The 24750-nt window shown below is 36.4% G+C and overlaps 1 protein-coding gene across 4 annotated transcripts in view; it reads right to left on the bottom strand.

The window, feature by feature from the left end:
• magi2a (membrane associated guanylate kinase, WW and PDZ domain containing 2a) overlaps positions 1–24750 on the bottom strand; it is a 222753-nt gene that overhangs the window by 30537 nt on the left and 167466 nt on the right. For all 4 annotated transcript variants that reach the window (XM_084112369.1, XM_084112370.1, XM_084112372.1 and 1 more), the window contains 2 exons: positions 18557–19174; positions 4732–4763 (listed from right to left, as the gene is read on the bottom strand). In XM_084112369.1, coding sequence (XP_083968495.1) covers positions 4732–4763; positions 18557–19174 — 650 coding nt within the window. The remainder of the gene's footprint in view (positions 1–4731; positions 4764–18556; positions 19175–24750) is intronic.

The raw sequence follows: 24750 nt of genomic DNA, 5'->3' as shown, positions 1-24750 counted from the left end.
CTTTGTGTTTTCTCATGCTAATGCAGCTGTGGGTGAAACGCTCCCAAACCACTTCACTGCACCGGGCTCTCGAACGACACCCAAAATTAGGTTATGCAAACAGAATGCACAAAGAACAGCAAGCAGACACAGAAGCCTGTTTTCACACAAGATTCGATTGCTTGGCCGGAACTCAAATTCAATTCCACCCCCCAGTCCTGCTAGTCAGTTTGTGCTTTTGTACGTTTGTGCCATTAAGGTGAGTATCGCTGTTAGGGATGGGAATGATAAAGGATATATTGATACTGGTTCTGAATCAGCATCTTAATGGTTTCATTCATGATTCTTTTAGTAGTTTTAAAGAAAAAAATAATAATTATAATTTCAAATTATGAGATATCAATAAATAAATTTAAAAACTATTCTCCCAAAAACAGTTTACACAGATTACTTTTTTCAATTCAATAACTGACCGTAACTATATACTGAACAACAAGTAAATCCTACTTCATTTTCTCATTTAACTTCCTGTGGGATCGTGGCCAATTCAATTCCAGCTCATGAATCATAAGAGAGGCGATTGAATTCTTAATTTTTCCCAACCCAAGGGACACACAGAAAAAGGGCACCTATTATGCATAAATCACTTTTACATGGTGTTTGACCATAAATGTATTCTTATTAAAGCTAAGTTATTCAATCAAGTGCAGTGAGTGATTTTCTGTTTTTTTTGTTGTTGTTTGATTCATATTAACAGCATATATAGCAGTAGGTACTGTGTAATACGCTGCTTTTTACACAAATCTAATATACACATGCGATTTCTTTACTTGCTGTCTACATTCACAGACAAAACCGACTGTGTTTCTGTGAACTTTGAGTGTTTTTGACATAACCTTCTGTGTATTTGACAGTTTAAGCACAATTAGACATGAAAGAGAACTTAGTTTAATACTCACGGGACGCCCAGTCTGACTTTCTGTGCGAGTGGTTCGGATGTGTGCGCTCAGAAAACCACATATCAGAAGTTTAGACTGATATGGCTTTAAAACCCATGCAGATACTAGACTTTCATGATGAAGAAGAACTGCAATGTCACGTGAGTGTGACCGTGATAGAGACGATAAAGCCAAACAGATGTTTTAGTTTTTGGCAGAGTATCCAAGGCATGAGCTGAAACTTCACAGGCACATTCTGGGCACATATGAGACTTATATTACATCTTGTAAAACGGGGCATAATAGGTCCTCTTTAAGTGAACTAAACTAACCAAACTTATACAACAAATGGATTCGGGTTCACGCCAAAAGCTCTAGTGTAAAAGCACCCTAAAAGCAAAGCCAAACAAAAGGCCTGATTGGATGAGAGGGGGGAACAGTCAACAAAGAAAGAAAGTAGATGCCAGGATGAGAAAGATGCCAGGGCTTATTAAAGGAGATCTGTGTTAGCATGTTAATCTGGAGGAGCTCTAGAGGATGAAGGCAAATGCCTCTGAGCTGCTGTGTGCAGATGGGAAACAAACAGATTATAACATGTCACTGCCAAGCAAACTCATATGCACGCGCACATTAGCTCATAGATGATATTAATATTGCCAGAGCAAAGCGCTGTGACACACACTCCTGCAAATAGGGTTTTGCTCACGGTAAACGTTCCCTTAAAGAATCAACATCCATTGGAGATGTTTTGCAGCTCACGCTCTGCTAAAGGACCAACTGTTTTGGGTGGGTTCACGTCAGTTTTTCATTTATAACTTCAGGTTTGTGCTTGGTTCAGGTTTTTGATGAATAAAAAATACAGTTTTATTATAAATATTTTATGTTTTAACAACTTTTATTTGCTCAGACACTCTTCATCTTTGAGTCAGAGTCTGTGAGAATGGGTCATATGAGTTTAATCATCCAGAGATGAAATGGAAATAGACTGATATTGGGTTTAGTCTTATTAGTAGTGCTGGTCAGGTTGGCATTTTACACATCTCACACATTCTGCTGACTTGTTCACTCCTTCACTATATAATGAATGTCACATAGTTCACTTTATGAGGAAAGAGTGAGCAAACATTAGAGTATCTGGACAATGTGGTTTAGATGGGGTTTGTAAACATCAGATTGTTGATTCTATTTGATTGGTTATATCAAATTAACCAAACAATTAATATTGTGGTATTTTTAATGTACTTTAAATTTGGCCTTTAAGTTTCTGTGGAAATTGGAGCGTTTGCACTCAGTACTTCATGACTTGTGAGTATGAGCGCATGAAGAGAGGAATATTTGATATAAACCATGATTCAAACGATTCAGTTCATTTAGTAAAGCAACATTTTTTGCATATTTACTTTGCAATAATGGCTTTTTGGTCCAAATGATGGTACCGCTGAGCCATTTCAGAACAAATATCAATAACAGAACTATTGTCAGAAGCCTGAAAGATATTGTGGTAAGCAGGGCGGGGCAGAGAGCCGTGGGAACGGAGCGAGTGCTAATGAGCAGAAGGATAAAAGGAGGAGTGACGACAGACGACTCGCTCCATTCCCACGGCTCTCGGCCCCGCCCTGCTTGCCACATATATTAACATATTTCAGCTGTATCGTCCCATCCCTATTATACACCGTATTCATTTAGGCGGTTCTCATATGCATTACAACATTTCTGTTTTTTGACAGCTGTAACCATTGGGCAATCTGTAGCAAAAGCCATAATATCTTTTACTGGCATTTCATAATTTCAGTCGATTAAATGATGCAGTGCTGTGACTCAGCGTTGGCTAATATTCTTCAGACATGGATAATTGCGAAAAAAGATGGACTATTTTAACATTTTCAAGTAATGAAACTTTTTCTGGCTGTGGAGATATTCTTAAAGCAAATGATGTCTAATTAAACCCCAGCGTTAGGGAGGGAGCGAGATGATAAAGACCAAGCAGCTCTCTACTGTACTGCAGCAGCGGGTACTACTTTCACTCTGTCCCAGTTCTGTTCCCTAGAGATAGATACAAAGTTATGTGTTGAAGAATGACAGTACAGTCGGCAGCAGCTCAAGGCAGTGCCACCGACTCTCTGTAGTCTGAAGAAAAGTCAGTCGATTTATGGCCAGTCAAGCCTTTGTTATATGAAGCAGACAGGGCAGGGTTCTCAAACCAAAAATAAATAGATGTGTGGCTGCATGGGAAGGCATATATATATATATGAAGAGTTCAGATGCAAAAGCCTCTAAGTGCCATCTGAATTTTTCTTCTAGAATGATCATTTTTATAAAGCTTGTATATTTAAGTTAAGTAATTTCACTGAAATGACAACTAATGGGTAATTTGCTTTGCCATTTTAGTGAAATTATTACGAGCTTGATATATATATATGCCTTCCCATGCAGTCACACATCTATTTATTTTTGGTTTGAGAACCCTGCCCTGTCTGCTATATATATATATATATATATATATATATATATATATATATATATATGAAATGATTAATCGTGATTAATCGCATCAAAAATAAAAGCTTGTGTTCACATAATATGTGAGTGTGTACTGTGCATAATTATTTTGTATATATAAATACACACACATGCATGTATATATTTAAGAAATATTTGCTTAAATATACTGTATATATAATTTGTATTATATATAAATATAAATATTTTATGTATAAAAAAAAAAAAACTTAAATATATACATGCATGTGTGTGTATTTATATATACAAAATAATTATGCACAGTACACACACATATATTATGTGAACACAAACTTTTATTTTGGATGCGATTAATCGCGATTAATCGTTTCACAGCCCTAATATATATATATATATATATATACTGTGTGTGTGTTCAACTAGGGTTCCGCCATTTTTAATAATAAACTTTTCAGTTGCGATTACTGGATTTGCAAAACATATATAAAATACATATATTATATATGCAAAACATTGCAAATTCTAGGCGGCCGCCTGAGCATAACTCGATTTAGCCAGATTTGTTTTTTAACTAGAAAAGATTATTTGCTAATTATTAAAATCATTTGATTTGTTTTCAAATATCTTTACACATATACAGTTCAAGTTCATATACAGTTTAAGATGTGGTCAAGCAGACAATATTGGATCAGAAACAGTGGACAAGACATGGACAGACTCCTGCTGAGGGTCAATGTTTTACCTGCCAAATTACACAGCGCACTGGTTAGTGAGAAAAGATTAGTGAAGGTGCGGTGGTCTTAAGAGTTTGGTGTTAGCTGTGAAATTATGACATATTAAGTGTTTATTTCAACTAGGATTCCCACATCTTTTAACAATGAATTTCCATAACCTAATTCTTTGCACTCACACCAATGCAACTTCTAACCTATCAACAGATTTTTTTAATAGAACAAATTATACATACATCTTTTAACCTAGAAAATATTATTAGCTCTATTAAAATAATTTGATTTATTTTAAAATATTTTAAAAATAGCTGGCGTTTGGTGTTGTGATGATTCATCTGTGAAGAAAATTAGTCATTCTTACTGTACTGTATATTAAAAGGCACAAGCAGTAGCTTAGTACAATGCAATTAGTGGTAATATGTTATAACAATTTAATAAAGCATCTGTTATGCATTCAGCTTAGTAATAAAGCTCTACAGTCAAGGTTATTCATACATATTCTACATAATGTATAATATGACTTAATCAGTCAATAGTGAGAGTGCACAGTTACTGTTAGTTTATTAATTTAAATCAGAAGGCTGAAATACGATACAATTTACCTGTTTAGAGGTCTTCCAAGGTGAAAAGTGACCTGCAATGGTAAAAACAAACAAAACTTTTAGCCTGCTGGAGCTTTAATATACGAATCAAAGTGGGAATTTTAAATAAAACAAAAAGCATTTTAATTTGTTTTCTCCAGAGCCGTTCCTTCTTGGGGTACAATCTGAGTATGAGGATTGTATTTATTTTAGCTAATATTAAAGTTTTCTTTTCTACAGTGGAGTCCAAAAGATATTTCTGAAATTATGTCTATTTTGTAATATTCTAATTTAATACAAAATGTTTATACAACTTTGTGCAGAAGCGGATAATCCAGCATGATTTGAGATTCAATGGAAGGAAGGAAATCTCAACCTTTATACAAAGTTCATTTGTCATGTTCAATTTGCCAATTTGATGAGCGACCTAGAAATAGTTCAGAACATATATTTAACATATATTTGAAAATTCTAAAACTTGTCTCAATAAATATCAAAGTCTAAACATATCCATGAAGTCCCTAAAGGCCCTGAAACACCAAGCTGATGGTTGGCAATCAGCCAATGTTGGGCCATCGTTGAGCATCTGTCAGCTTAGTTTTGTGGTGTGTTCCGTACCATCTGCGCTAGTCGGACCCCGTCAGTGGTTTTTTGGCAGATTGAGCATATTAAATCGCCATCCATTTGCGTCAGTGCTGTCGGAGAGACAGAGAACTCTGATTGGCTGTTCAACTTAGTGAATCAGTCAGTGCACGAGAAGAAAAGCGAGGTGATGAAAGCGACCAAAGAAGCCAAGACAGACAGTCTATTTTAATTTATGTCATCTTACCTGAGCATTCCATTATTTAATAACAACATGAGCCGCCTGGAATGAAGAAAGTGATCAGCTTGATTGAAATTCTAAATGGTAAGCAAGCGCTTTTTTTCCGTTTGTTTATGGTTTGTATATCCGCAGTCCTAGTTTCGGTTTCCATTTTTGAATGACATATATAGACCATTGACCCCTGCTGATACAGAATGCACCTGCTAGTTGGCCGTTGGCTGTAGTCTTTGCGGTGTGTTCAAGCGCAACTTTTTAGCCCAGACGCATGTGACGCGAGGTGACGCCACAGACGGCTGTCGTCGCCACTAGTTCTTTGATGTTGTTTTGGTGTTTCACGGCCTTAAATAGCTTAAAATCAACTCTAACAGGATTAGTGTGGAATTACAAAAATAACAGTGCTTAAAATCGAAACCATTTAATAAGTAATTAACTCTGAAGACACAATTCAAACAGCAGCTATTCAAATATCTATTCAATCTAGAAAAAAAAAATCCTCTCGGAAGTGGTGAATATTTCATGTATCTAAGTAAAAGAGAGTTTTAAATGTAAAATATACAAGTTTGACCCTAAGGACTGTATTTGTTGATCCTTTTTTGATGACAAAAAAATATAATTATTTTTTCCCCTGCTGCAATCAATGAAAGGATGCCAAAATCCAAAGACAGAAATATACTTAAAATGCACTGAACGGCATCTTCACATCACATCAAATGCTCACTTTCCCTCTGGAGGAAAAACATTGGCTTAGATGAGGCGAAAGGCCATGAGGCTTCCGAACTCTAATCATAACAAACAGAAAGTACTGTCAGTTTAGTCTGTAGAGCACCTCTCCTGGTATTAAGAGCTAAACAATACCCGCCGACATCAAACGGCAGATTCATGAATATTTTCTCTATAAACTCCTCCTAAATCGGCCTTGGAGTACAAAAACAAACTCATGCATACGCACAGGCCGTCCAGTGTCTTGCATTCAACCTCTGTCTGCCTCTCTGTCTTTCATGTCTTACCACAGATGACCTTCAGGAATGAACAAGGCAGTGCAAATGACCTGTTTGGAATTAGCGAGAGAGACACATATTTATAGGACTGCAGTTAATCCAATAAAGCATAAAGAGTGCGGCTGTGAAAAAGGTTGATTGCAAAATTCTTATATTTTTCATTGTTAATATAATTCTATATATATATTCTGATCATTTTAAATGATTTTTTGTAAATATTTATACACTTTCAGTTATTGTCATTGGGGCAGTACCCTCAAAGGGACATCTTTGAACCTTATTTACCCACAAAAGTTTTGTAGCGTCTGGACCAATCACACACAAAATTATTAATTATATTTGAAACACACATAATGCCCATAAAAAATTATTTAATTTTATTAATCAGTCAATCTATGAATGAACATGCATATCTTCAGTACATTATGTATATAATTAAAAGCACGTTTTATACATGCTTTATGATAGAACCACTAGATAATGTAACCTCATCTGTACTATTTTTGGCATCTACAAATTTGTATTTTGATGATCTAAAATGATTGTGTATATTATATGTTGATTCGTATGCAGCATATTAGTATTAAAATAATCTTTAATAGTTTCTCCATCAACACCCAATCCAGTAACATATGAAAAATACAATGCTAGAAGACAAAGGATCGCAAACTTTCCCTCCAAAGGTTAAAGTTCCACTGGACCTTTGTCCCAGAGTCGGCGCAGCCATGGTGACAGGGCCTCAAGTTACAACTATTGTAACTTCCTCGACATCAGCTGAGTCAGGCAAACATCGCAAGTTCATCATAATTTCTTCGTTCAACATTGAAGAAATAGATTGCAACTTGAGCATTATCAGACCACTGAATCATCAACACATTCTCCTGAGAATGCATATCCGGACGCTGGTTCAACGGCTAAGGCATTGCAAGTATCGTACAATTAATTAACTTTTAATTGTTATTAATTTAACTTTTTTATCAAGAACCATTTTTTCACTGTATCCACCAATTTGCAAATTGAATGTGTTTGGCTTCTGGTGTCATTTGCTTTCAGCTTGTTATGATGATTAATTTAGCAAAAAATTGCTTACTTGCGCATTGCAAAATAAAGTGGATAGGGTTCTTGAGTTGCTCCATGGCTCTCTGGAGATAAAAACTTATTGATATCATAGGCTTGTCAGAACAGTGTATTTGCTCTTTAAGGCTCCTGGTTGACTGTGATTGTGAATAAAATGCTTTGGTGATTATGTTAAGGTGACCTTTTAGTCAGTCTTGGATTTCTAATATATAAAACATCAGGAAAATAAGTCAGAAATAGTCCTTAGCTCTTTTTGTTTTTTAGCTAAAATGTTTGTGAACATTTATTTATCTATGAAGATTTAATTCATGAAATTAATTGGTTGATTCTATTGCATTTATTATCAATGGGATTCCATTGATTTACTTTATTTGAAATTATAATATTTTCTTCCATTCTGGGATTTCTAGTGCCATCTCGTTTTAAGGATCACATAATCTATACAAGAATACTTTAAAACCTTCAAATAAATGATACCTGCAATAATTTAACCATTACTTATCTAATACTTATGATCACAAGTAATCAATTTTATTTGTGCTCTGTAAATCAAATCTTCAGAATCCACATGATTGCCCAAATTCAACAATCTTCATTTTCATCAGTAGCTACCGTAACATTCAAATCCCGCACTCATTACAAATAAAAAAATTGCCACCATTTTTGGAATACACTTGTCTATCACTTACTTTTTTATATTTTATAAGAAATGGTTAGGGTTAGGTTTAGAGATGAAAAGGATTTGCGACAAAAATATTTATATAAATGTGCATTGTTACAAAAATTCTTGATACAGTGCGTTTTCTTACTGCACTGTAAAAAAAGAAAAGTTGACTTAACTTAAAATTATAAGGCAACTTGCTGCATAGAGTTGACTCAACTAATAGAGTTTAATCAACTAGAGATGTTATAGTTGAGTCAACTCAACTATAGAGATGTTTTAGTTGAGTCAACTAAAAAAAATCAGTGCAGAAAGTTGCCTTATAATTTTAAGTTAAGTCAACTTTCCTTTTTTTTACAGTATGTGTCATTTTTGAAAAGTGTTTATGTTTAGTTTTGGAAATCTAAAATTTATATCTTGATTTCCTCATGTTTAAACAGCAGTTGGATGTGCATCCTACATAGAATTTGACATGCAGTTGCCTCACACAAAATAAGCATTTTAATCTACGCTAAATAAAATTTAACACTTTCTTACTTTAAGCCACTTCTATAACACAAGCACCATGCAACCGGCTGATTAAGAAGTGCAGCGTGTTGCTGTCGGCTGGGCATGCGTCATCAAATAAGGAGCGGCGAGAAAAAACTGGCCAGCTTCAGTGAGCAAGACCGAGCAAGAAATCAGTGACACTAGGACAGAACAGCTGAAAGGGAGGGAAAGTGGCTTGATTGTGCTTCATATGTGGAAAGAGAAACGAATGGAAGGCGTGCTCTGGAAAATACAGATATCAAGCCTCATCAGTGGATGTAAATAAAATGACATTTATAAAAACATACTTGCTTATAAATATTTGCTTAAAGTAGCGCTTTGCAAAACAAAAACTTTTGCTGATGGCTATAATTACAATAAATGGACAACAACGCTCATATTTTAATTCGTAATGTAGTTCACATTGCTTCACAAGACTTAATCAGCTCATGGATGCGGTTGTTAAATATCCCCCCCCATTTGAACCTGAATATCAAAGCGCTGGTGAACACACTGTATGACACATTAAAATAAACATGTCCTAGATTCTGCAACACCCTTGATGCATATTAAGCAGATTATGCTAATAAAAACCATCAAACACTGTAAATCTGTATGATGCAGGTGAGGGGTAAACCTAATCCAGGCAAGCTTCTATCGGATATTGTGTTCTGGAGTAGATCCTGCCATCTGGCAATTATGGAAGTGTTGCCCACTTGTCCAAATTTGCAATCGACTAATTGGTGATCCAGCCCGATCTCATCCCAAGGCGTCATATACTGACGCTTTTGACATTTCGTCTACATCGAACGCACATGGCACCCTTTAGCGTCAATATGAGACGCAGATAGATATGGGCCAGAAGGCGCCTCCTAGCGGTCTAACCCTAACCCTACCCCAGACCTAAACCTACCCATATTCGAACAAAGCTCTGTGCGTCTCATATTGACGCTAAAGGGTGCCATGTGTGTTGGATGTAGACGAAATGTCAAAAGCGTCAGTATATGACGCCCTAGGATGAGAATGCGTTGCAGCATCACATGAGTGGAGGACGACAAGAGTCGAGAGAATATCCCACAGTATAGATTTCTTTTCAGGTTGAGTGTGGACAACACACAGGAACTATTCTTTACAGTGTAGCCTATATTTAGAAGAGAGCAGTCACAGGGCCTGTTTACACTAGGGCTGGGAATCACTGGGTACTTCACGATACGATACGATACGCGATACATTGTTCACGATACCGATAATATCACGATATGGCAATACTGCGATAATCGATATATTATCAGTAATAACTCACAATATATCATGTTTTAAGAAATAAAAAGTTTTTTTTTTAATTAGGAAAATGAATCTCCATTTCGTTTTTGGATGAAACACAATAACAAAAACAACTTGTGTCTTATCAGTTGCAACAAAACAGTCACAGACACTATTTTTGTTTTGCTGCAGATGATTTTTTTCACTCTGGAGAAATCGAGTGGAATCGGTGATGCTCGCATGGTCGCGGCTCGTTAACATTAACATTCCTGATTTCTAACACACATTCACAGCGTTCGGTGTGGTCTTGCGTCTGTCAGAGCAGAAACCAAAGCTGATGCTCTCCAGCAGTTCATGTACTCCAGTTGTCTCCAGTCAAGTTCATGTGTAAATTGCGTGAGCTTATTTTGTCCATTAGATCGAAAGATCTGAAAAAGCCCATACATTTAGCCGCCCATAGACCCTCCCCTTGAAGACATCAGGACAGAAGTGGTTGAAAGTGGACAAAAAAGACGTGTTTTTCTCATCTACTTAAGATACTAGGTGTAAACAGGGCCACAAAGAACTCTCATAAAGGCAAACTGTTAGTAATGATCAAATTGAATTATAATAATATTAATACATGTATTCATTTTTCATGAATTATTATTAGAAATGTATTAATCCAAATAAAAATAACAACTACAACACTAAAAACGGGTACACTTTACACGCAGTCAGGACATCTGATGTCCACTTTGCCGCAAATCAACGGCTTGCTTACCGTCTAGTGCTCGATTTATGGCTGAGGCACATTTCATTAACCAAATAAGATTTAAGCAGCACAGAGATCAGATGGGGGGCATTAATCTTCATTTATTCATAATATACACACAGACCCAGCGGGCAACTGTCTGACTGCTGAATACACCACGGTATGAAGCTGCGAGTAGAATATATTAAATAGATACCACATGCAATATATTGAATATGTTCAATAGCTACTCAAAAGAATATTGTGGGTTAAATCCATCATCAAATTGACCCAAACTGTCCTCATTGAGAAGCTAGTCAGTGTTTTTGACAGATAACGTGTTATGTGAGATGTCTATGTGTGTGTGCATTAATATCCACTGTCAATTCCCCATAAGCTCCTTTTGAATTTGTGAAGCATGTGTCTGGTAAGCTAATGGTCCCATGCCTATATCTCAGCTAATGGGTATAAATCAGCTAATGAGTATATCAGTAGAGCTGGAGCTAATTACCTCTTTGATGAGACTCTGAGAGGCGTTTGTTTTTTCTCAACCAGCTAAGAGTCATCTGCTTCTGTGCACGCGTGCACGCACACACACACACACACGCACGCACGCACGCACGCACACACGCACACACACACACACACACACACACACTTCAGGATGGACGAAGCTGCTAGTAATGAAGATAATTGATAAGCTGAATTGATCACACCATATGAGATATTAATGCAAGCTTTGAAAGGTAATTTAAACAGTGCACACATACTCTCTCAAACACGCACATACACGCACTAAGCTAGACAGCACATTTCCTCTAAACACCAAATACAACCAAAATAGCAGATGCTTTAACTGGTGGCCATGACAACAGTGAGACTGGAAACACAAGCCTGAATGATATCCATCACCTTTTGGTTCCACATGTCTAAATGACTCAAATACATAAATGCTCTCTCAGGGCTCTGGAAAAACAACTTGACAAATGTGACCAAAATAAGAACTTACGACAATAATATAAAGCTTAAATGTGTAGGTGTTTCTACACTAAAATACTTCTTCACAGCTTAATATGCAGAGCTTTTTGAAGATTGATATCTGAGAATCCTAAGCAACAATAGTAATGGGACAGAAATTATACACTTCTGCTTTAATATCTAGTCACCATTAGCAACAGACACTAAAATAGCCTTTATAGTTCTGGTTATCACAAAGCAAGCCAAAAAGCTAAACTTGGCAACACTTTAGTTTGGGGAACATATATTCACTATTAACTACTACTTTTGCCTTAATAAACTCCTAATTTACTGCATATTAAAGTTAGAAAGGCAGTGGTTGTAGTGGTTCAGTGAAGTATGGGGTAGGATTTAAGGGATGTAGAATATCGTCATGCAGATTAAGGCATTAATATGTGCTTTATAAATACTAATAACAGCAAATATGCTAGTGATATGCATGCTAATAAGCAACAAGTTAATAGTGAGAATTGGTCCACAAACTAAAGTATTACCCTAAACTCTAGACTCACTGCAAATATTACATAATGGCAAAGCTTAAAAAAAAGTTTGATATACCTCTGGTGGTGCTACGATGGGAAACTCTACAAACCTTTGTAGAAGTAGCATACCATGACAAATATTTCGTTTTTTTGGTGAACTATTCCTTTAAAAAGCCATGAAATGGCTAATTTTCTCTCCTGTATTGACGTATGTTCTATTTTAACAGAAAGTTGTGGTGATGCATATCGAAAGGCTTTAAAGTTTACTTCACAGCCATGAACCACGATTAGCTCCTTGATAATGCTAATCAGACTTGGGTATTAAGGGGAGGAACTTTCTCATTAGATAGCATTTTATTGGACAGAAGTTTGGATATGCATGTGAGTGAGTCATAAACATTTTTGGTTTGTTTTCTCAGAAGACTGTAATTATCAAAATTCTCAAATCTGCTAAAATATGATTTAGTTTCAAGGAGTACAAAACTATAGCATAAAGATAAACTCAAACAGACACAAACCACAAAACTTCAATTAATCGTTTTCTTCTGGAAACCTTTGTCTTGCTTTTGTGTATCATCATCAATGTTCTGTTGGGCTGTCTGCCATAGTTATGGTCCATTTCATTGCAACAATTATCTGAGAACAATAAGATCTTCACTAAATAAGCCAATCATGGAAACGGCAGATGGCGCTCTGGTGGGGTGTGTGTTAATCAGTGGATTCCGGTTAGAGATCCTAGAGCAGCTCTTCAAAGACAGATCCAACCAATGACCATTCCAGGGGAACATGCCAAAATGCACTTAAATCAGCAGCCAAGGGCATTTTCACAAGTGAAGAGTGCTAGACATGTGGGGCAGTGAAATTATTGCAGAGACAAAGAGATCTGGCAGAAAAACCACATCACCATCTGGACATTATGAATGAGACATTTAGAAACAATCAACCCACTGTTATACAATGGACAAGCCTTGAGATTTAGCTTTAGACTCCCGCTTCGAAGAAAGAAAAGATGAGAAACAATCTGCAGGGATGGAGAAAAGAGGCGTTAAAAAAAGAGAAACAGAGAGGGTGAACCAAACTGTTCACAAGAGACACTCACATTTGCACTAGTGTAATTAGAAAGGATGGCCAATGTCCAGTGGTGAGACACAGGGGCCAAATTGCAGCACATTAAGAACTAGCACATCATTTCACTGGAGCACTGACAGTTTTATTAGGGTGTATAATAGGCTGTCTAAACGCTCCTGGACTGTTCCACTGATTGGATTTGTAGAGAAGCCTTTAAGTGTTGGCATTACGCATCTCTCTGTGTGAGTTAGCTACGACTCTTGTCACTGACTTAGTATACAGGGTCAGTAAAACAGAGAAGGCCTGTTTGTTACTTGGTAAACTGCATGTATACACTATTGTGCCAAAAGATTTGGGATGTCTGCCTTTACATGCACATGAACTTTAATGACTTCCCATTCTTAATCCGTAGGGTTTAACATGGGGTTGGCCCACCATTTGCAGATATAACAGCTTCAACTCTTCTGGGAAAGCTTTCCACAAGGTTTAGGAGTGTGTTTATGGGAATTTTTTTTTACCATTCTTCTAGAAGTGCATTTGTGAGGTCAGGCACTGATGTTGGATGAGAAGGCCTGGCTCACAGTCTCCCCTCTAATTCATCCCAAAGGTGTTCTATCGGGTTGAGGTAAGGACTCTGAGTGGGCCAGTCAAGTTCCTCCACACCAAACTCGCTCATCCATGTCTTTATGGACCTTGCTTTGTGCACTGGTGCGCAGTCATGATGGAACAGGAAGGGGCCATCCTCAAACTGTTCTTACAAAGTTGGGAGCATGAAATTGTCCAAAATGTCTTGGCATGCTGAAGCATTAAGAGTTCCTTTCACTGGAACTAAGAGGCAAAGCCCAACCCCTGAAAACATTTCCACACTATGATCCCCTCTCCACCAAACTTTACACTTGGCACAATGCAGTCAGGCAATACCGTTCTCCTGGCAACCGTCAAACCCAGACTCGTCCATCAGATTGCCAGACAGACAATCGTGATTCGTCACTCCAGAGAACACGTCTCCACTGCTCTAGAGTCCAATGGCGGAGTGCTTTACACCACTGCATCCAACACTTTTCATTGCACTTGGTGATGTAAGGCTTGGATGCAGCTGCTCGGCCATGGAAACCCAATCTATGAAGCTCTCTATGCACTTTTCTTGAGCTAATCTGAAGGCCACACGAAGTTTAGAGGTCTTTAGCTATTGGCTAGCTATTGGATCTGATTTGTCATTGAATCATCTGATTTTGTGAATAGGATAAACCAATTCATTGAAAAGATCTTCTCTCACAAACTCGGAAGTTATAATTTCTAGAGAAGAATGGTGTAAATCTGGATTTTCTGGACATAAAAGCTATCGTATGGCTTCAGAAGACCTGGAATATAATGCTTTAAAAGGAAGAATAGAAGGGAAGAGGTGCAGATAAATACAGATGGAAGCAGCATTGAATAAAACTGACCCTGCAACTTGGCTTGACAGAAACTGTTGGTTTGTGCAAATCATCTTCTGTCCTCCTTATGTCAGTCACGGTATGTTTGAACAGACGGATGTTAAACTCGGGTGGTAGCGTGATGCAACAGGCTGTCTAGTGTTTCAGGGCTCACTGTTCAGTCTGTCTGCACACAAGGATGATGAGGATGAGAATGCGACAGATTGCTGATGTACGGGACATTAGGCCATATTCGGATTCAAGTGACCATAATGACCTTCAAGCACGCTGATTCTGTTGGTGGCACCGAAGTGGATCTACCCACATGCACTCGAAACAAAACATACACTCTAGTTGTGGTCGGTGCCCTTGCAAACGCACAGAATGTAATTACATTACACTTCACTTTGGTGAGGCACAAATCTCAACACATTAAGATAAATGAAGTAAGGAATGAATACCAATAACCTCTCTGCGATCAGGATTAATCAAGGTGACTTCTGTACCCCTCATCGTTTCAAATGAACTGACTGACAATAGAGCTGAATGCCCACTTTTGAGGCAGCCTGGTTTTCAAAGGTATATTTCCCATTAATTTTATATTTGAAATTGCAGAAAATCTACGAACCAAAATCTCATCATCTCATCAATAATGTCATCATTATTTGTCACTTAAAACTGAAATGTTTAATGAAATGTTTTCCTTTAAAACAAAATCTTTGATTGATATTTTGTTAGTATAATGCAATGACATTCATACATTTTTAAATGTTCATAAAATGTCCTTAACCTTAATTATGCATGTGTACTAATGAGAGTGTGTGCTTTGGAGTGCGTTCGCTCTTCATACTGTATGTAAAGCGCATAGAGGCTGTAATCGAGCATACTGATCACTGGGGCTTAACGAGGATTTAATGTCTCTCTCGTTAACCTTTGACCTACGCTGACACAGAGGAGACATTCAATTCAAATAAGCTCTCAAAATGTCTCTCTAGCACTCTATTTCCTTCACCTCCTCTTTCCCACTTTCTCATGATTAACCCTCAAAGACAAATTGTGACATTATATTCAAGAAAATTATACTTGCATGTATAATTGGTGAATTATTTTACATGTCCAATTGTAATATGGGACCTTGTAGTGCAATAGTAAATTACACTTTATTTATTCCAAAAATATTCTTTTTTTTCCTTCCTTTTGGTATTGGACTGAAATGTGACCTGAACATTTCTTTAAAGGTTTTGAGATTCTCCCAAATATTTTCATTCAAAATGTGTTGCTATTGTGCATTTTGGAGTGTGCAACATTATTTAATTGCTTTGAAAAAATGTTGCAGTTTTGCCACAGTGGGTCTCTGAGAGTTAGGATCTTTATTCTTTCTTTCTGTCCCCTCTCTTACTTTCTCTATGTGTTACATCAGACTCTGATTGCTACGGGTCATGAATCACTCTGACTCAAGCAGCTTTTAAAAAGAGCTTATATGTTCTCAGTAAGGGTGTCAGTTAGAGCTAAAGCCATTGAAGCACTTTTTTCCCTTTTGTAATGAATACTAAAACGTATTGAACGAGCTGCTTTTCTGCAGTATAGACAGGTGCATGTGGATCAGCTTTTGCTGCCTTTTCATTTCCTAACATGAATGACTCACAATTAATTTCGGCCTAAAACCGCAGGCTTAAAAATCAACGGTGAGTGCTTCCAACTGCAATTAATGCTCAAATTATATGCTTTCTGGGTTCTGACATGCTGGACAGGCTGCTCTCATACCACTGATTCTTGAAACAAAACAGGCTATAGAACTAAAAAAAATAAAGTCATGCAATTACATTGAATTAATCTACTAAACATGTCCGGGTGCAACATTTTGCTTCCATTTTTTTCACATACAGTATGCATGTTTTTTTTTTTTAACCTTTCAACCAATATCACTGTGCGATATTATTGTGCCAAATACTTTATATGAATACAGATCTTAAATTCACTCCAGAAAAGACTATATTAATACTATCTGGTATCAAAATGATTTCCAGCTCAATCTTTTGAAAGAAAGAAAGAAAGAAAGAAAGAAAGAATTATTTAAAATTATTAAAATATATATATATATTTGAAATATTAGAGTTATGGTCTGAGGGCAGTTGTTTTAGGGGAAGTGAGTGAAAAAATAAAATAAAACAATGATAAAATAAATTAATTTAATGAAATTGTATTTTTTTTTTATATTTATAATTTATTTTAAATAAAAAAAAGGAACAAATTAAATAAATGTACAAATGTAGTTATCATCCAAATTGTCAAACTATCATATATATTTTAAAACTACGGCAGATAAAATTTTGTCCCAGGTCTCAAGAATCAGTGATATACAGAAAATGACTGCAGAGCTGGCTTTTTTTTATTTTATTGAATAGCTGAAGTAATCAATTACTTAATTAATTGGGGGGAATTTAAAATCAGTCTAGGGTGAGAAACAAGTTATCACCAGCAATAATCAACAGCACTGCAAAATAACCAGTATTGATTCACTGCACCTCGAGAGCTAGACACTGAACCAGCAAACCATAATTTGTATGTAAGACAGTGTAGGTGTCTGGGACACGGTGTTCGTGAGTGTAGCGAGTGCTTGTGTGCTGGAAAGCACATCGCTGCACATTGCCACGCGTGAAGCTTAAAATAGCTGTTTGGCATCAGTTTTGGGATCAATTTTGAATTCAGTTTAACTTTAAAAACTCCATGAAATGGCTTGACGACTGCAGTTTTCCTTCCTGGATTGAAGGTGGAACATATCCAAGGTGTCAATAGCTTTTAGCCTTTCCTCTATTTTACCATAACTTCAAGACAGTACATTTTAAAGGTCTACATCTTGTCAACTTTAAGGTGCGATCACTTAAGTGTAATTTAGGTGAAATTTTGAGAGCAACAAGGTCCACTTTCTATTGTCAATAGCATAGCATAGCAATCTATAAAGCACACCAAAGTCAATTTCAAACCAAGCAGCTTTCTATTGGTCAGTGCTGCAAATTTGCGTGACCAACTTGCTTATGAGAGGTCTTTAGCTTAGCAACATGCTGAACAATGGTAAATGTGACCACACCATAAGGCCAAGCATATAGATTATCCTCAAAGCTAGCAGACGTGCTAAAAGCCTCAAAACTCCAATATTACCTAGTTCTGGCATGAAATACAAGATGGCGCAGGCTGATAGGTCTTTAACTCATTTGGTAGCGATCACATCATTATCTACATATCTTACATGCTCACAGCAATGTCTGTGAATCTATTGGCAGTAGCAAGTCTCGGGACTTGCTTTGCAGCAGCAGGGTAGCAGATCTATTCCTGCCAAGACCAAATACTGTACATTAACATCACCATATCTATTACCATAACAATCTCCCGAGAGTTGTCATGACAGAACTGATTTCATAGGATATTTAAGTGTGCTGGTTTGTGAATTTTAGGTGTGTGTGTTTGTGAAAGCATGTTATGTAACAGAATTGTACAGAAGGCAGGATATTAATATACTAAGCACACATGTAAGGTGTATGTATATTTGTACACTACTGTAATTATGTGTCAGGGTCTATTTTTACCCATTGTGCTTTTCCACAGCTCGTTCTTCAGTGTGACTCAGCGCTTTGAGAAAGCCGAGGAGTGAATTATAAAACTGCTAAAAAGGACAAAATGGACCAATCAACCAATTAAGAGGCCTTTCCGTTTGTTAGGCAGCGAAAATACACACAAAACCCAAGACACCCACCTACACCACCACAAAGATAAGCCTTCTTACCTGCCCCTCCTCTCTGTACGACCAACGTAGCCTCTGTCCCAACAGGACACTCTTTTAGCAGCTCCACCACCTGCGTGTGTGGCAGGGTTAGTGCGGGTTGCTGGTTAATTTCCACAATCAGATCGCCCTCACACAGCCCCGGGCATCCCTGCGCCTCCAGAATCTGCTTCACCCTCTGTCCTCCATTACTGTCTGCTATGGTGAATCCAAACCCATCCGCACCTTTCACCATGTTAACTGTTAGCAGCTCTCCACCGGCTGCTCCAGACGATGCCATTGAGACGCTGTCCTCCAGCGGTCCGGCATCCAGGTGGGTGTCTCCAGGATGGGGATGAGGCAACGTAGTATGGGGGGGGTCAATGAAGCGAGCGGTGCGGGAGATGTACTCCATGTAGCTGTCGTAGCTATTCTGTCCGTTGACCAGCAGAGGGCGATCAATGAGGCCGAGGGGTGACAGCAAGGTGCTGGCTGCGTCCTCCGGGTCATAAGGAAGAGGGTAACCCCTGCAAAGGACGAGGGTTACGCTTTGTCCGATTGGCACAGATTGGAAAAGTTTCACCACATCAGCGTGGGTGGTGCCCAGGACGCAGACGTCATTAATGTAGACAATCACGTCTCCTGGAAAACAGTTAGACAGAAAGAAAGATATATTAGCATATATTAGCTCTGGCGGATATGGTATATGCGGCCCAGAAGCAAAGGCTCTTCCAAAAGGTGGGCATAGTTACCTTAAAAATAATTATGCTTCTTTAAAAGATACCTCATTCCCAGAACGCATTGCAATGAGCATAGAGATAAAATGCATCCAAGATGGTATATGAGTCAAAAAATGTTTGATTCAATTAAAAAAAACATTGATAATTTTTTTCAATCTGATTACAAATAATATGTTGATTATTTGTGCATTTTTGTGCTTATGACAGTTTAGACATTAGCTTAGCATCATGCTACTGTCAAACTAACAGTTGACTAGCCTATCTGCTCTATTATTTGTCTGTGCTGTGTATTGTGCTTATGAGATTGCTAATTCGTTAGCTTAGCAACACACTAATATCAAACTCAATCAGTTTTGACTGTTCGCTCCATTATGTGGTTGTGTTGTGTAGCCTATTTTATGCTTATGAAAGTGATAAGTCATTGCTTAACTATATGCTAATGTCAAACTATCAGTTTTTACTTTCTGCTCCACTATTGGTGCGTGCTGTGTATTTTTGTGCTAATGGAGTGCTTTAGAGAGTTATTAGCTTAGCAACATGCTAATGTCAACAATCCATTTTGACTATCTGCTCTACTATTTGTGTGTGCTGTAGATTTTGTGCTTATGAGAGTGATAAGTCATTAGTTTAGCAACGTGCTAAAGTCAAACTCTATAAATCTCCACTATGGCTACACAACTGGAATGCTGATGGAGTTTCATAATAATCATAATTTGGAACTCATTCTAGTGGGCTCAATATGAACCCTTTAAAAATGATCTAACTGGATATAAGATCCAACTGGATACACTGAAGTTCCAATTAAATTTTATTTCAGTGTATTTTTCCCCTCAGAATGTTAGTTTATCCTTTTTTTTTTTTAAAACTAAAAAAACAAATTTGATTCTTGTGGTAATATCTCATTAGGACTGGTCAGGATTGGTTCCAACTTATCATTAAATTTCATTAGTACTCCTTATTTATTTATTTATTTTTTGACTAGAGAAGTCAAATCTCCTGTGTGCTTTACATGAGAAATGCCATTTGTGTAGCTCGATGCCTGTGTAGAATGTTCCAAAGGAATCAGAGGGCTAAACAGATAAAGAAATGGTAAACCAAACTGGTTTCGGAACAGAGCTATAAGGGAAAACAAAACGAAAAAACCCCAATAAGAATAGTTTCTTTAATCAGGGTGAAAAACTTTCCCCAATTTGCAATGATTTTAGTCATCCAATATTTATTCATGTCGTCTCCCCTGGTAACTGTGACAATTACAGCGCACCAATTTGAAGGAACAATTCGAGGGACCTACTCAATACTTCCCCAAATCCCCAAAGTGTCGCTATGCTTCAAGCCTTAAGTTTGATCTTCACTTCTCTTTTTCACTCATTCAATTTGACCGGAATGTGAAATCGAGCTTGTGTTGTGAAAAGCATTTGATTTAACGTTTGACAACGTTGGACTTATGTTTTCAGGCCTAATTTTGGCTTTTCCTTCCATCTTTCAATGCTGGCAAAGAATGAATAATTAGAAATGCAATTATTATGGAAAAGAGATGATTCCAGCAAATGTGGAGAATGTATTTGTGGGATAAACAAGATCACAAGGTCTCACACAGCGTGTCTGTTGTGTTACTAGTTTCCTGGAGACATTTCATGCAGGGCTGTACACGTCTATCGATAGGCTTGTCCCCCTCTGACTGTTGTGTGCAGAAATTTTAATTAATCTCGGTAAATACGTTCGACATTTGCCTAGAGCCTCTGGTGTTCCAATCAATAATTTCACATGCTTCTAGAGAGCAAATGATATCGGTGACCTCACTGTTTCACACCTAACTTTATGTCAGCATCAATCTGGGCCAAAAGCCCCACAGGGCAAACCAGATCACTACATTCCTACAAAAGAAACATTATCATCCACTTAAAATTCAAACTTACCTCTTAAGTATCAAGTATATTTTTAACAGCTTCCAGATTAAATCTTAAAAAAGAACATAAAACATTTGGTCATATTCTTGTGTGTGCTGTTCAGCTTTAGAATATGCTTGTGTATGATGACACCGGGTAATAAAAGCCTGTAAAAGTTAGGACAAACTAGGACTGGTTTATATCGATCACCTTTTTAGTGACTTGTATGAGAGCATTTAAATAGAGATGTATTAATAGGGCGCCTGACACTAATAGCAAAAATATAAAGTAAGTTTGATTATGTTCAATGAATCAGATAATATAATCAGTTTTAATTAATTGAATGAAATGATTAATTAATCACTTAAAAGTGTTCACAGATTTAATTATATTTATTTATTAAGATATTTCATTTAAAATAATTATTATACAAGTACATCTTTTTTGTTTATTGCTATTGTTGTTATATTGGGGCATTTAAATTAAAATGATTAAATATTATTTTTTCTTTTCTTTTTTGTTGCTGTTGTAAAAAGCAGTGCGGAAAACATGCCTTGAGTGTTTTAACTAGATTTTTAGTGTTTTAGTTCTTAAAAACATTTTAAATTTTTACTAGGCAAAAATGTTTGTTTGGTTGAAACAACACTTTTTTTTTATTAAACTTATAATTATCCTTCTATGACATGAAATTCCTCTTAATATTTGTATTCAACTTTTCACTAATTGTTATGAAGATAATAGAAGGTTTTCATGTGAAAATAGCAATATAGAAATCAACAAATATCAAGTATGAATATATAATACTGTGTCTATATTTTTTTTTATATGCGTCTATATAGACAACATTATATAGTAGTTCAGCTGCTCGGTTTATATATATATATAAATATATTTATATTTATATTTATATTTATATTTATATATATATATATATATATATATATATATATTAGGGCTGTCAAAAGATTAATCGCGATTAATCACATCCAAAATAAAAGTTTGTGTTTAAATAATATGTGAGTGTACTGTGTATAATTAAATTTGTATCTAGAAATACACACACATGCATGTATATATTTAAGAAAAATGTGTTATTTATATATAAAAAAATTATATTTATATATAATATAAATTATATATAAATATATACAGTATATGTATGCAAATATTTCTTAAATATATACATGCATGTGTGTGTATTTATATATACAAAATAATTATACACAGTACACACACATATATTATTTAAACACAAACTTTTATTTTGGATGCGATTAATCGCGATTAATCTTTTGACAGCCCTAATATATATATATATATATATATATATATATATATATATATATACTGTATATATTTATATATTGTATAATGATATATAATGTATAACCTCATTAAACCGAGCAGCTGAACTACTATATAATATTGTCAATAATATAATATACATAAACCGAGCAATTGAACTACAGTCTTGTTCTAAAGAGACTGCGTAAAACTAATGAAAGCAAGACAACATAAGAGGTGTTTTGGGAACCAGCGTCTGAGACATCTTATGTCTGTGCATGCATGGAAACCCAAAGGAGCACTGCTCTGTGACTGGCATTCTAAACAAACACAATCAATACACAATCCCCTAAACATCGCTGCTGAGACACAATAGACATATTACACAAATGAAGCTCTAAACATCAAATGCAGAGATCCTCCAGCAGGCATATGACTTGTGTGCTTCCTGTCCCTCATCAGCACACTGGTGCACCTGATTCAACTCATTATCTGCTAGTTAAGTTCTTTATGAGAGGACTCAGGCACAGCTGTGAGGGGCAGAGTAAACATCAGCACAGCAGAGGCATCTATAGTAGGAGTGGATGGCAGGACGTGAAGCATGTCACGCAGAAAATCCCAGCACTCATTTATCAAGGAAGCACTTAGCCAGGAGTACAGGAGAGAGAGAGTGTCATGTCATGTTTACGTCACATTAATGCTAATTTGTGGACGAGGTGTTAAACAGATTATTGTGGTGGTTAGTGTTGGAGTAACACAATGTGTCCCATAATCACATTACATTTTGTAAGTATCAAAAATATGAGTAATATTAATAGTGTGATTTGCCTTAGCAAACGCCACTAATGAATAGAAAAATAGCACATTAATTGTTTGGAAATGTAACTCTTGTATAATGTATATTAAAAACCAATAACGATTATTTTCAAGTCAAGGAACAATGGCGAATATTAAATTTCAACATTATTTTTGTCTAAATAAATTAAAAATAAAACCCTAAATCAATTATTTTACATGCTGAAAGTCTATTTATATCTATAATGCGCAGTGAGAAAAATAGATATTCATTTTTACATTTTCTTAAGGTTACATTCAATAGTGTTAAATTATCCATGTTTATTAAGGATTGAAAGTGAATGTTATGATGCTAAAGGACCATTCACAATTAAATATTCAATATCTATGGTGCCTGGCAACGGACCGGTTCTGTTCACTTAGTTTTGTTGTGATAATATGTTGTGGCCACAAGATAATTTTGGCGATGTAAAAAAAATATGTTAAATGTTGAGGCAACAACTTCCTTTTCTCATGGCCACAATTTTTGTAAAAAAAATTTTAAGGAAATTTCTTATCTTAACAAGTCAGGAATATATTAGTAAGGATAATTCTGAAAATATAATTAGTGAGCAATACTGATAAATTAGTGTGAATAATCTGGAATTGCTTAATGTGCCAAAAATTTGCTACCAGCTAGTCGGCTGCAACTTGCTAGAGGGACATTCTCATTCTAGAGACCATCTGAATGGATTTGGATCTGATCTGTGTAGTGGAGGATTATTAATATTTTATCTATTAAATATCTATTAGTTATTAATATTTTAATCTGCTAAAGGTGTGTTTTAATCAACATTTACAGGCACATTAGCAAACAGATTAGCCTCAAAGCTAACATACATTGACTAAAATCAACAAAAAAAATCATATTTTGATACATGGGGTCTTCAAAAGATACATTCCCCAACACTGGTGATGGTTATGAACTGTGTATGTCCACCGCAGGACACGTTTCCTCGCCGATTACTTTAATCCAGCAGAATTGAAGATTTCAAACTGGCGTAGACCTGAAGCTCCTCCAGAACACTGTCTGAGTGTGTGTGTGTGTGTGTGTGTGTGTGTGTGTGTGTGTGAGACTGTGAAACAGCACAAGTAGGACAAGGAGTCCAGAGGGAGCGTGAAGGGTGGAAGAGAGGAGCAGAAAGGAGAGGAAACCAGCAGAGAGGATAATTTCCACAACTACCAACAACAATATTACAATAAAGTGTCATCATGGGAGACACATTGACTATATTCTGAACTCTGCACTGTGGGTCCCTCTGAATGTACAAGATATTTCAATGCTGATGAATGTGTGTGTGTGTGTGTGTGTGTGTGTGTGTGTGAGTAATGCTGCCCCAGTCACACTTCCACTAGGCTGGACTGGAGGTACAGGGTTTATAAAGTCCCACTGTGATTAATGGACACATGCCCTGCTGTGGATAATGCACAAAGCCCATAAATACACTGTCTGTAAATGCATTTAACCCCTGGA

This window comes from Abramis brama, assembly GCF_963993115.1.
Source record: "Abramis brama genome assembly, chromosome: 4".
Taxonomy (NCBI): Eukaryota; Metazoa; Chordata; class Actinopteri; order Cypriniformes; family Leuciscidae; genus Abramis; species Abramis brama.
The sequence above is the reverse complement of the archived record's forward strand: the minus strand, read 5'-3'. Positions and strand labels throughout refer to the sequence as shown.